At 45.9% G+C, this 13,806-nt stretch overlaps 1 protein-coding gene across 1 annotated transcript in view; it reads right to left on the minus strand.

Moving 5' to 3' along the window:
* Nucleotides 1–573: 573 nt before the first annotated feature.
* Nucleotides 574–13,806, minus strand: part of GAREM1 (GRB2 associated regulator of MAPK1 subtype 1) — a 157,874-nt gene continuing 144,641 nt past the window's right edge. Inside the window, exons 5-6 of the mRNA XM_080919965.1 lie at nucleotides 2,496–2,662; nucleotides 574–1,961 (exon numbers count right to left, since the gene is read on the minus strand). Of these exons, the coding sequence (XP_080776091.1) occupies nucleotides 1,067–1,961; nucleotides 2,496–2,662 (1,062 nt within the window). The 3' untranslated portion in view covers nucleotides 574–1,066. The remainder of the gene's footprint in view (nucleotides 1,962–2,495; nucleotides 2,663–13,806) is intronic.

Genomic DNA, 13,806 nt, shown 5'->3' on the forward strand with positions numbered 1-13,806 from the left:
TCTGTCTGAGTCCTGAGGTTTCCTAACACATGAGGTGTGTTGTTAAGCTGACCTCACATCTGGAGAAAGGCTTTCAGACCTTTCCCTGGGCACACGGGAGCAAAGGGGGACGGTTTCAAAGTAGCTCCCCAAATGTCAGCACAAATATGCAAGAACCAGCCCTCCCACAGGCATAAAAAGCACATTAAATCCATCAACAGAATCTTTCCTGACTGCTTCTGAGTTTTCAGGGATGGAGCCTAGAAAGCCAAGCTTCAGAGTTCAGGTTCTGACTCTTTGGGATTGGTACGACAACTGTTCTTGAGAGAATCCACTCAGTTAAAAGCCTGGAAACCTCAGTGGATATTATAAAGTAAAAAGAGGTCATCTAAAACATCAGATTAAAAAATTACATTAAAACACATTCGTGTGTACTGCACACACACATATATCTTTTTCCTCCTCCTTTTTCCCTCTCTGCTCAATGGAACTAGCAGCAGTTACAGATCAAATGGTCATGATTTGTGTCATTTCTAAGGACACCAGATATCCTCCATCAAAACACGATTTTTGGAAAATGCCTTTTGATAGAAAGATTTCCCCCAAGCACAGAACGTTAAAATGTCATTTCACACCACTGACACCGTCAGGCACAGGGGTAAACCAACTGGCAGGAAGCAAAGCCAGCGGCAGAATACAATGGACGGTCCACTGTCGAGTCCCAGGAAGCGAACTGTTCACACGTGTTCCATGTTTCAGCTTTGGCTGTTTTGTAACAAATACTACGCCTTCTTGAAGACCTGTTGGGGTACAAATGAGCTCTCTGGATATGACTTTAGTTCTTTTAGCAGCTGTTGAATATTCAGTGATGTACAAGGCACACCTCTAAGTGTTCTGTATAGCATCTTTATTGATGTACAAAATAGCCAGTTCACCATTCAGAAACGGAATCTGCATAGTAAGACTTTCTCCCATCTCTATTTACAGAGAAGGTTTTGTTTTGTTTTTAAGTGCAAAACCCTGAATCTGTGTCCTAGCCCACCCCTTCCAGCACACGTTTTTCAGCTCTGTCTCATGACAGATTTAGCTATATCTTGGGCCTCCAGCCATTAATAAACTGCAGTATTTTCTTTACCTGTAGTTTGCTTAGTTTGAAATCCTCTGAGAGGATCTCTTCTGTCAGCTGAACAAGCAAATTCCCGTCGATCTTTTCAGTGACGAAGAAGGCTATGACGTCTTCAGACAAACCAATGAACCGCAGAGACTTGGAAACTTCCTCTATAGAGAGTCCCGATAGGTCAGCAGGCGGCTGCCACGGGGAACCATCCCCACAGGATCTGGGGGCCAGTTGGAGGTGGAGCGGAGATGAGAAAGGGTAAGAGACAGAGAAGATGTCCTGCATGCCCTTTCTGACGAAATACTGGTCCTCAGAGGGGTCCAGCGACCCTGCTGTGGGGTCCTCCTCAGCACCGTCGATTTTCAGAGGCAAAGGAGATGTTTCGGGGGTGGCTTTCTGTTCCGCTGTCTTTGGGGCCCTTGGGGGTAAGGCAGGGCAGGAGACACACTGCTTATTCATGCCAGCTACAAGGCTGTTGTCCTCGGAGCTCTCCAGAGAGTAGCTGGCTGACTTGGGGCAGCTGGAGACACCGCTGCTGAACTCTGCAGAGGTTGTGCCGGGCGGGCCACTCAGAAGCTCGCAGGCATCGAAATCAAAGGGGGCTGGGCAGGCTCTCTTTGGTGTACCAGGTGTCTTCTGTCTGGGGTAGCTGTAGCTCCTGCTTGGATCGAGTAGAAAGTCACTCCTTGTCTGGTTCTCCGATGCTCCTGAGTAATGGTTGGGCCACGAGAGCCGGGAGGACAGAGCTTCAGCAGAAGGACTTCCAAATGGGGACGTGGGGTCCACAGAGTCACTCTTCACTCGGGTGCAGGGATAGCAGGAAACAGGAGCACTGTTGGGAGGACTTGTATCACTCTGAGGGATGCTGCTTACGAAGCAAACACACAGAGAAAAGGATATTAGTAAAAAAATAACTTAGGCCTAGCCCTTGGGATGTAGGTACAGGTGGCTCTGTGAGTTGCAGGCCAGCGGGCTCTATATAGCGAGACCCCGTCTAGAGCAACAAAGTGTCAAAGACCAAGCTTTTCCTTATAGATGTTTTCTAAGGTGAAAAGGTAGTTAAGAATGTGTGTGTGTGTGTGTGTGTGTATACACATTTTTCCTTAAATTTAATAATTATCTGCTTCTTAATCAGTAAGGTTCTTTGTACTTGTGGATATGTACATACCAATTTAAAATGTTGCAGTTGAGATAAAAACAATCTGTGTACATATATAAATATGTATATTTTCGTTAATAAGAAAGTGCTGTTAGTAAGTGCCTGCACCTTTACACTGAGAAGGATTTCCACACCATGCTTTGGGCTCACATGAGAGCAATGTCTGCAGGGGCAAGGGTGAGGCACAGTGACAGCTGACTCATACATGCACGCAGTAGACGAGGATTCGGGGGCACTCACATGTTATGCAGCCCTGAAGAATAGTAAGACAGGGTGGGGCTTGGAGACCGAGTCTGTGGCCGAGCTGGCTTGACTGTCCGAGGAGGGATGGAGGGACTTGTGGACAAAGGCTTTGCACTTCGGGGTGGCACAGGTGGGGCGTTCAGGAGCCGGCATTCTTCCCTGACCTGGTGTGGGAAAGAACAATCCAGGTTAACAACAGACTGGCATGACTAAAGCAGGGGGTTGGGGTGGGGGTGAAAATGGGGAGCACAGCTCCAATGTGCAGGGTCAGGGGAGCTTGCAGAAAAGGTAGTGGGTAAGCAGGACACACACACACACACACACACACACACACACACACACTCAGATGTGCACATGGATGTTCATGTATGAGTTGTTCCATGGAACCTATGTGGAGGTCTGAGGATGATTTACAGGAGTCAGTTCTCTGCTTCCACCGTGTGGATCCTGGAGACTAAATTTAGGTCATAAGGCCAGCATTTCCTCACTGAGCCTTCTGGGCCAAAATGGGGGCCTTCTGCAGGGTTAAAGCTCCATTGACAGCTATGTTTGGTGCCTTATAAATATCACAGTGATCTTGTTTAGATGAGTATTTGAATTGATCCAGGCTGGGGCCTGAGAGTTGACATTTCCTCTGTGTGTGTGTGTGTGTGTGTGTGTGTTTTAATGGGACTGTTTTAATGGGCACTGTAGTGTATGCGTGTGTTTTATGTGCACTGTATATATGCTAGGCAAATATTCTATCGACTGAGTAATGACCATCCCTTTTAAAAGTTATTTTTTGAAGCCAGACAGGGTGGTGTATGACTGTAATTCCAGCATTTAGACTAGAGTAGAAATGCCTGGAGTTTGAGGCTAGCCAGGGTAACACAGTAAGAAGTCAGAGGAAAATTCCCACTATTTTTCTGTTTCTTTCCTTCCTTTCTGGGTAGCTGGGATTACAGACAGAAGTTACTATGTCTGGGCGAGTCTGTGTTTTAACAAGCTCCAAGGTGAATGTTAGGCTTTGGGTCCAGGGACCACACAGATACAGAGAGAGCGAGAAAGCACTCCAATTCCTCAGTAGAACTTTTGCTGATAGAAACCCACCCCAGTCAGATGACCTCTACTCATCTTTACACTGGGGATGATCTAGGTGACCTAGGATGGCCTGGGACTTTAGCAAGTGACTATTGTCTTCACAGCCTTCCTAGTCCCAGGAGGAGCTTTCCCGTGCATTCTTTCAGGGAAGTGCTAATTCGGCGTGCCCTTTTCCTTGTCGGGCAGCAGGGGGCACCCGACGCCTGGTTGTGCTAGTCCACCCTGAACTACTCGGGACTCAAACAGGCCGAGTTCTGAGATACTTTCACCTGCTTTCAGGTTGCAGTCTATTCTTCAACAACTTGTCCGAGGGACATGGGAACAGCAACTGAAAGCTGTGGTGGCTTAAAGTGGGATGGAGACCTCCTGTGACACAGACCCTTCCTTCCTTTATTGACTGCACACTGGGCCTCCAGGAGTCCCAGGTCTGACCCACTTGCCAAAGAGAATGAACCCAAAAAGGAAGCCATGATCATGAGAGGTGCCTTAAGTGAGACGGAAGCGATTTTATTCTTTCTAATTACTTCTTTGAGGTAGAATTATTATACAGCCCAGGCGGGCCTAGAACTTGGTATGAAGTGGGGGAATGACCTTGAACCCATCTTTCTGCCCACACCTCCCAAACGTTGGAGTCTCAGGTATATTCTACCACACCCTTGGGAGCCATTTAAAGAACCTCATTCACTGCATGTAAGCACAAGAAGCCTAGGGGGCTCTCATCCAGAGAACCCTCGGCCCTGGTACCACGGTGGGAAGAAGAGAGCTCTTCATTCAGGTTAAAGCTAAATACTTAGGCAGGGGAGTTCTTCCTCAATGTCGAGGATAAGCTTTCTGTTTTGGAGCCTTTGAAATAGTATGCAGCAGAAATGTAGCCCTTATCACAGAAGCTCTCTACACATTCAGGACCACGACAGAAAGCCACAGCTGGTCCCCACGCAGATAATAACTGGTTGATCATGTAGGGGGTGCATGTCAAGGGATACACAACTCCTACACTGAAGGCTCCTGAAATATTTGGGAAGAGGAGGTGGAAAGAGTGTAAGAGCCAGAGGACTGGGAGAACAGCTGTGAGATTGTCCCCTAGAAGCGGCAGGGAAGCTACAGCTGTGACATCGACAGTGTGTCTTCTGCCTAAACAAGACCTGAGCAAGGACAGTGCCAATCGTCAGGCTAGAGTGGAGGAGGATAAAGAAGTAGAGGGGACGAAGGGTGGGAGTCCCCAGGGAGCAGTCCCCCAACTGATCATCCAGTATCAGGTGGTCAGCTCAGAAGTCACATACATGCACGCGACACAAATAATCAGCAGGTTGTACTTACGCATTTATATATATTTGTAACAATAGCAATTATAGACAGAAGCCATGATTTTGAGGGGGAAGGGGAAGGTTGGAGGAAAACAAAGGAATAAAGGGAAACAATTACATTTTTTACTTTATATTAGATTTCTTCATTTTATTTTACATGTGAGTGTTCTGCTTTGCATGTATGTGCGTGCACACATACATGATTGGCACCCACGAAAATACAAACAAGGCATTGAATCCCCTAGAACTGGAGTTATGAACGGTTGTGAACCACCACGTGGGTACTGGGAATTGAACTTGGGTCTTCTGCAAGAGCAGCGAGTGCTCTTAACCTTGGATCTTTCTCTTCAGCCTCATAAGTAAGTATATCTTAATAAAATTAATTACAAGTTAAAAGGCGAGCCAGGTGTGGTGGTACACGTTTTGATACTGGCATTTGGAAGCAAAGGTAGGAGGATCTCTGTAATCAGTCACAGGGGGACTGCCAGACCCTGGCTCCCCCCATCCCGCCAATGAAACAGGTGGCACTGGGGGGCAACTATGGAAAGAAAACTCTTAAACAACGGAGTCTGGAAAACTGGGGGGACTGTTCAGCTGATATACCATTGGGGCCTTCTTTTAAGAGGAACTGGTTAACGCTTTAATTTTTAAAACAAATGAGTCTTCTTAATATCAGAATTAAGTGGAACTTGAAGAAAAAAGACTAGTGGTGAGTTCAATTCAGAGAATTCTCCATTTTAGAATCAGTCATTAGGTGGGACGCTTCATTAGGAATAGCTTACCTCCCATGTTAACGGCAATGTGCTGAGACACCCATTATGATGTATATTTCAATTAAAATGAACTGGCTGACCCTAATACTGGAACTCAGAGAAAGCAGCCATGTGTAGCTGAATGTGGTCAGAGGGTATCTAACTTCCTGTTCTTATGGCCAAAAGCACCCGAGGCTGTTCGGCCAGCACCTTCATAGCTGGGCAATCCCAAAGGGCTTCCCAGGGCTGGGTGGAGGCACACAGTGAAAAGAAGCATTTGTAGATGTCGGGGCTTGGTGTGAGGGAGACTGTGGTTAATGAAGTGTTTAAAGCTAAATTTCAAACTGAAATCTGAGAGATGGGCGGTGCTGGGACCTTCCACAGGACGCTGGAAAGGACTCTGGGTCTAACTCAGCTCAGCATGGGAGGATCAAGCTCCTTTAAAATGTCCTTTGGGAGAATCGTAGTACTAAAAGCTGCAACTTATCCCAGCCTGGGATTCTAAGAATCTTTCTGCACAGGCACAGAATGGGGCTTGTTGTCCCCGGCGGCAGGAAGGGCAGTCCTCAGTGGGTGAGGCGGCTGGCTAGCCACAGCCCCACAGCTCTGTGGCTGGGCACTTTCCACTTGGGTTGCAGATGTGTGTGGCTTCTCTGATGGCCTGATTTCATGGCACATTATGGAAAGGGTTACACGCTGTGGTGGGATGCACACATTCTGGTCCTTGGAAGTTATAAATAGTGAGGGTTGGTTATGCGTCTTATTTCTCTTTGCCTCTTACGGTCTTTCATGCCGGCTGTGATCCTACCCTTCTTTGCTTCTTGATATGATTCAACATGAGACATTTACATTCAAGAAGATGGTAGCTATGCTGTAAATGAGTTTTATCTGGCAATGAAAGGGGACTGACGGGATAGTCAAGAGCCTGTTTCCTGGTTGTTTCTCAGACTCCACTTCCTCCTCCTGGGACCCTACCCCTGCCCTTCCTCCTCTATGTCTGTTACAGTGTGTCTGCGTGGTAGATCCACCATCGCTACAAGTACCTGGTGCTTCCTTGCCTCGCCTCTTGTTTTAGTTTTTTTTCTGGCTCATCACATTTAATTGACCATTCCTACCATGGCCTAGTCCTAAAGGTAACATGTTCTGTCTTGCCTCCTGGATAGATTCCTGCTTCTGAACTAGGCTAACATGTTATTACAGTGACTTACCCTCCATGTATATTTAATCAGACCAGGAATCAAGATGGAATGGACCGATGTCACGGTTATAACTCTCTATAGACACAGAGCTTAGGCATCTGTCTCCTTTGGCAGGAATATGTCACACAGAACTTCAGGTGAAACTTAATTAACAGGCTAATTTTTTTAAAGTAAAAAAAAGTAACAAAAATGTATTTCTACCATTAAATTTAAACCATAGACATCTTGTGTATTCTAATGTGGAATCCAGATTGTCGAGCCACGTGGGCTGGGCGTAGGCTTCTGTGGCACTTGGCATACAGGGCTCCACATCTTCACCATCATATTTCGACACGGTAATGGGGTGAACCCAATGACTACAGTGGCCAGTTGTCAGTATTCCCACCTTCTGGACAGTCCCTCTTCCCCAGTAAGCGTGTAAGACCCATCCTGTGCCCGGTAGGTGAGTGTGCTATGCCTTATTTTCAGTGTTCAAAGCTGAGCTTCAATTGGCAACAAAGAGTCTGTGTTTTCAGGAACAAACACTAACCTTGTGCTACCTGAGGGTCAGCATTCACTTTTAAGGTGAATGTGACCATCCTTGAATTACAGGTGACCTTTGCCTGTCTGTAGGCGACATGTGGATGTTCAGAGAGGCTCCCATCACTGGCCTTCTACTGTTTAAGATAAACCCAGAAGACACAATACTGAACTTGGCTACAGTACGAAAGCTAGTTCCTGTGTGTGCCCAGAACCGGGCCACCTTCATTTCCAGAATTCTTTTTTTCTCTGAAATCTCAGCTTCTTAAGTCCCATCAAATATCTCTCATGAATAGTGTGGTGTCATTAGCTCTGGGTATCTGTGTAGATGACGTGACGGTTACATAGAGAATTAACTTAGGGACAGGCAGAGATAGTGAACTGTTCTTTCAGAGCCTGAGTGCTGTAGGGCTCATGCGCAAGATCCTGCAATCTAACCCACGGGAAACACCCAACAGTGAGGATTTGAGGACTGTGAAATAGGTGTCTGTCCTGGGCAGCAGTTGTAGGGCATATGTACTGTCTCTTCTTACTGTCCTAAGAGCCTGATGGCTCTTCTACATATTGTTAACCTCCCTTTTCTACTTAGAAGTTCAAAGGTTTTTAAGTGTCTATGACTGAGGTTGGGCTGAGTATACAAAAATGCATAACTCCCACAGTTACTTGGGAGGAAGGGAAATAAATGCAATTAAAATAAAAATTGGTAAGGGTAGGAACAAAAGCATGTGCAGAGGTTTGTGGGAACACCACACATTCACTGAGATAGGACAATAAGTGCACAGGAAGTCTTGGGGAAGCAGGATTAAGAGTGTAATAAAGGCTTGGATGGCATGGTGTTAGATACCCAACGTCTATCAGCCATGGTGATGCTGTGCTCTGGGAGGGAGGATGATGAGAGATGATGAGACAGACATTAAGACCTTTATTAGAGACAGAGACAGAAATTCAACAGAAGAGGGCCGGGAGAAACAATGGCGTTCAAAGCTGAAACTACTGCTTAGACTAGACTTTGTGCTGAAGTCCTGGGGGCACCGAGATGTGAGGAGTGAAGAAGGCTGGCCCCAAGGGAAGACGGAGGGCAGGCGACTGCATCATACTGTCCATATACAATGAGGGAGCCAAGAGAGGGAAATGCAGAGGAAGACACATGTCAAGATGCAGCAGAGCCACAGTGAGCACATAAAGGTACCAGGAAGCCATGAGGAGGAGGGAGAAAGGACATCGTACGGACATCAGCAGGTCACTGGCAAGCCTGGTGAACAAGACTTGAAAGGCACAGAAGAATAATTCCAGTGAGTGGGAGCCAGGAGAGGATGGAGTCAAGACACACCACTCATGCCTGCTAATGGCCAGGAAAAGAGGGAAAGGGAAGCTTGTTAGAGAGGGGCTGGGAGTGGGATGGCCTTTCCTTTTGAATAAAAGGAAACTTGAATTGTGTCCGTGCATGTCATCTCTCATGTCATCTCTCTCCTTAACCCGCCAACCCCCAGGACCGTATGCTGAACCCTCACTGATGAGGACACAGGCCCCCCGCTGTCTGCCTGCCTTTGTCATGCCGGCCACATTACACAGAAGAGCAGCTAGCATAGATAAATGTATCTAACTGAGCACAGGGCTTCATGTTTTAGGTAAGCATGGCCAGGAAGTCAAACACAGCTTCAGTCACTGGGCTGAAGTCAAATGCATCATGGGATAGGACTATTTCCCTGATGTCTGAAGACGGCCTGGAAGGGTATATTTGCTCTCCTGCCTCCCAGAAGCAGGCACGGAACCCTCCCTGCCCTTCAAACCTGCCACCGCTGCAGCTCTTGTACATCCTGAGAATATCTGCCCGAGAATAAGGTAAAGGACCAAATGTTTGGAGGAAATGGGGCACCTTTTTTTTTCGTGAAATGCCTACATGTTAAAAGCAAATTGTGAGGATTTAATTGTACATTGTGAGTTCCTGCATGGTTGGGAAACAGGCTGGAAAATATAGATGTGCGCACAAGAAAAATTCAAGTCTTACATATAGTTGAGGTGTTCTATTCATGTTGTGAAGCTTTCTTTCTCCTGTTACATATTCCTGGGATTAAAAGAACACACACACACACACACACACACACACACACACACACACACAGACACCAATTTGGTGGTGGCATATGCCTTTAATACCAGCACTTGGGAGGCAGAGGCAGATGGGTCTCTGTGAGTTTGAGGCCAGCCTGGTCTACAGAGCAAGTTCAAGGACAGCCAGGGCTATATCGAGAAACTGTCTTGAAAAACCAGGAAAAAAATTGCAAAAAATAAAAGTCATGCCAAGTGTCTATGAGGGTGTGAGACTTTGGTTGGAGCCATTTCTCGGAATTGTTTCTTGATACTCTGTAACTCTCTTCTCTTAGTCTAGGATGGAAATAGCCTTTGCTAACTGACCAATGAGAAAGCTTAAGAAAAGAAAACACATCATGTCACCATGTCGCACTCTTTGCTTAACATCCTTTAGATATCCTGAGAAAATTCAGTTTCATAGCAGGTGGCTGCTCAGCCCCTAGGAGAAGAGAGTGGGTGTGGAGAGAGCTGCTGATGGCCACACCTCCTGAGGCCTTCCAGTGTAAATCTACGCCACACACTTGGTGGTGATGGGGCCATTGCCTGTGGGAAAGATTGTACTGCCTGGAACTGTGAGTGACCACTTAAGAGACTTGTGATTCTTCTGGGTTTTTCTGTTTCCATCCTGACAACAATTCAGAAAATAAATATGCTAGTGGCAAGCTTGACTGGGCTCACCTTCCCTATGAGCATTCTTCTCTAAGAGACCAAATTCAGGATGATGCTGGCAATCCAAAGAAAGGAGTTCTGTAACTACGATGCCTTGAACTTTGTAACCTTGCCTTCCTGGCATGCTTTCTGCCCTGCATGTTACATTTCTTCCCACACTCCCCCTCCCAGATAACAAAATCATTACAGCCTTAAGAAATCTTATTTATAAAGAGTCTTTTATACAAAGAGTTCATAACCCTGTCACATAGCCATAAGTGGGTATTTTCAGCCAGACAGAAGTGCAAGTTTTATCGCATTGAAATGTAGTGAATGAACCTCTACTAGATTAACTACCGAAGGCCAACTTACAGTCTAAATTCCCATTCTCAAATGTGGTGTCTTCTTATTTCCTTTGTCTCTTTGTACATTGACAATAAGGATCTAAGACAGACTCTGCTGGGAGAAGGTCTCCAATATTCAGGCCCCAGGCAAGGGCAACTCGGAGAGGGAGCTGCAGTTGCTCAGCTAGAGGCAAGAAGGGCAAGTGGGTCTGAAAAGAAGCCGTTGTTTAAGGCCTGGGTGCCACTGGGGCCTCATATAAAGATTTTTCTGAGAGAGGAGTACAATATATGATATATATCATTGTATAACATATAACCTTCTTGTCAGTGTGACTTTACACAAATGGCTCTTAGTGCATGTCTGAGACAAGACTTCCTCCTAGGGCATCATATTTTCTTTATTAGCATGGCAGTCACTGAGAGTTCCAATGGACATCGGAGAAAAATGTGTCTTGGCTTAGAAAATTTCATTTAAAAACAACCTACCCGAGATGGAAGGCAATTAGCTTCAGAATTACCACAACACCATACTAATTTAGTTGTCATTTCAGTTAATGAATGAAAGCCCAGGTAGGGCTTGCTTACAAAGTATTCCTCAAAAGTTGTAATTAAATTGAATTAAATGCCAACTGTTCTAGGAGACCTTATTAATTAGGGGAATCTTGAATGGAGGCTATTGTAGTGCAGGTAGCTTGATGCACATGATCTCTTCCATGAATTATCCTTTTTTGTCTGGCTGGATGCTGAAAACCTGGGCCTCATGCACACTAAGTAAGCACCTTAGCACCAAGCTGTTCAAATCCCCAGGCCCCAGCTTCATTTGAACAGTTTTCAATATTTCAACTTGAATATCAATGCTTCTGGTGTCTTAAAAAAAAAAAAAACCTGTCATTTAATGGCTTAGCTAACATCAACTTACTTTTCTTTAAAAATTAGAAAAATGTAGTGTCATTTGCGTCAGTGTGGAAGCACATGTGAAAGTTGGGGACACTTCATGACAGAGTTAGTTCTGTCCTTCTACCACGAGCGCTGGGAATTGAACTTGGCTGTCAGCCTTCCATGGCCCCAATAGTTGAGAAAGGGAAAAAGATAAAAAAAAAAAAAAAATTAGGTTGAATCATTTCTCAAGATCACTCCCTTTAGTTTACAACCCAATATTTTTTATAAAGCTTTCTTAACCTGAGCGGTTAGGACTAAATCCTAATTCTACTGGGGGTGGGATTGGTGGTGCTCAGAGTTATAAGAGCTGGTAACATTACACCCTGGCTTGGTGAAGGGAGATAAGACCTCAGCTTTGAGACAGCCATGCAGGCGGGGCTGGGACCTTCAGTTCCTTGAAACTAGTTCACAGGTGCCCTTTGTACAGGCACCTGTAAGTTCTTCACACCCCTCAGGTCCCCCTTGAAGTGACATTTCGCTACTGGGATCCCCAGAGTACTAGGAGATAGTGTGGGTCCTTTATGATATCTCAGTTTATGATCACTCCATTGTGAGGTAATTGTGATGCATACCCTGCCAAGTGGGTTAAAATGCTGTTCTGTTTTTTAAAAATCAGATGTGTTGCTGTTTGAGGGAGAGCAGCTCCTCTGGGTTCGGCTATGGAGCCACACATGCCCATGTTCACTGCCTGACCCTTTGGAGGGGCTTACTTGCTTACTTTCTCTCCTCATCTACCGGTCAAGGATGGGATGAGGTATAAAGCTGCAGATTTCAGCTCACCCTCTACGTCTCACTGTGGTGTGCGTCACCGTGGAGCCTCGTTAGTTCCACCCTCTAATGATGAGTGACTCCATTCTTCATCCTATAGCTGGGTCCTCATACCCTGCCTCCCAGCAGCCTGTCTGAGTGGTTCACATCACTTCCTATCTCTATAAGCTGGAATCCATCCTATATTCAATTATGGCTACTCTTTATTTTGAATGTTCCCTAAGTGCTAAGGAGATGTGCCAAGTCCTTTGTATAACACAGTAACACGGCGGAGAACTTATCCTCCCCACAGGAGCTGACTCAAGTGTGCTTCTCCCAAGTGTGAAGCTGCTAAGTGGGGATGCAGGTCCATGTGGGGCTCTCTGGCCCGACTACTTGAAACGACCTACCCTTCGGTGTGGAGACCAGTGCTGAAATCAGTCTCTGAAAGTACGCACTGCAATGGGGCCCAGCTTTCAGTGTGTCCCCTGAGTGTCACGGTAGTGTGCTTCATTTTGGGGCTAATTAATGATGGGCTGCCCACCTCATGGTGAATGACTTCAGTCTTCGTCCTACAGCTTGGTCCTCACACCCTGTCTCTCAGCGACTGTGGCAGCATCCTGTCTGTCAGAGGCCTAACAATCCCAGGCACACCGCAGAACAACTGGTGAGATCGGTGGCTTCAACTAGAGCTCACTCTGGGATTTCTTTTCACCAGCGTTACTGGGTGTGTAGTGCCAACATCCAGCCAAGGGGGCAGAGACAGACGATGTCGGTCCCAGACACAGCACTGCTTCAGACGGTTGACACCGGCTGTTGTTTCTGTGCTGGGGGCTGAAGTGAGGCTTCACATCTCCAGGCAGACCCTGCACTTTATTGATATTTTCTTCCACAAGACATTTTACTATTTTTTCCTAAAAAAATTCATACTACATATTCCAGTATTGTGCTACATAAGGTCACTGTCATGTAAGTGTGCACTGCACACTGAGCATGCGCTCTCTCTCTCACTCTGCTTTCCTCTCTTGGTAGTCTTCTTAGACCCCCCCCAATAGTTCCACTTTTATTTTCACCCCCCACACTCTTACAGCTTATATAAAACCCGGGAACCTCAAATGACAGAAAGCATATGCTCCCTTAATATGATAATTTCCAGTTATATCAATTTTCCTGGGAAGGGCCCTGCACTTCTGATTGCCGTTTGTGGTGGGGAGGAGTAGGGCTCAGAGATGGAGAGACAGAGGAGTTCTTGAAGATTGTCACTTGTTAAGTGTCTAAGAAAATGTTTAAGAAATAGTAGGAGGCTGGAGCTATAGCTCAGTAGATAAGCGCTCTGGCTGTTCCTCCAGAGGTCCCGGGTTCGATCCTAAGCATGTACACAGCAGCCTTCACAACCGTCTGTAAAGCCAGTGGTAGGGTATCTGATATCTTCACACAGACATGAATGAAGGCAAAACACCAACACACACAAAATAAAATTAAGTAAATTATTTAAAAAAGAGGAATCTGAGCTAGCAGCCAGGAGTTAAAATGAAGAATAGAGGTCTGCAATATTATACAGGGAAGAAGGGAACTGTCACATTATCATGGTAAAGGGATCCTCAAAAAAGTAATCAAAAATTGCATGATTCGAGTGTGGGGGGTCAGATAACTCACAGGTGTTGGCTGTTTTCTCTTACCATGTG

This window comes from Micromys minutus, assembly GCF_963924665.1.
Source record: "Micromys minutus genome assembly, chromosome: 8".
NCBI lineage: Eukaryota > Metazoa > Chordata > Mammalia > Rodentia > Muridae > Micromys > Micromys minutus.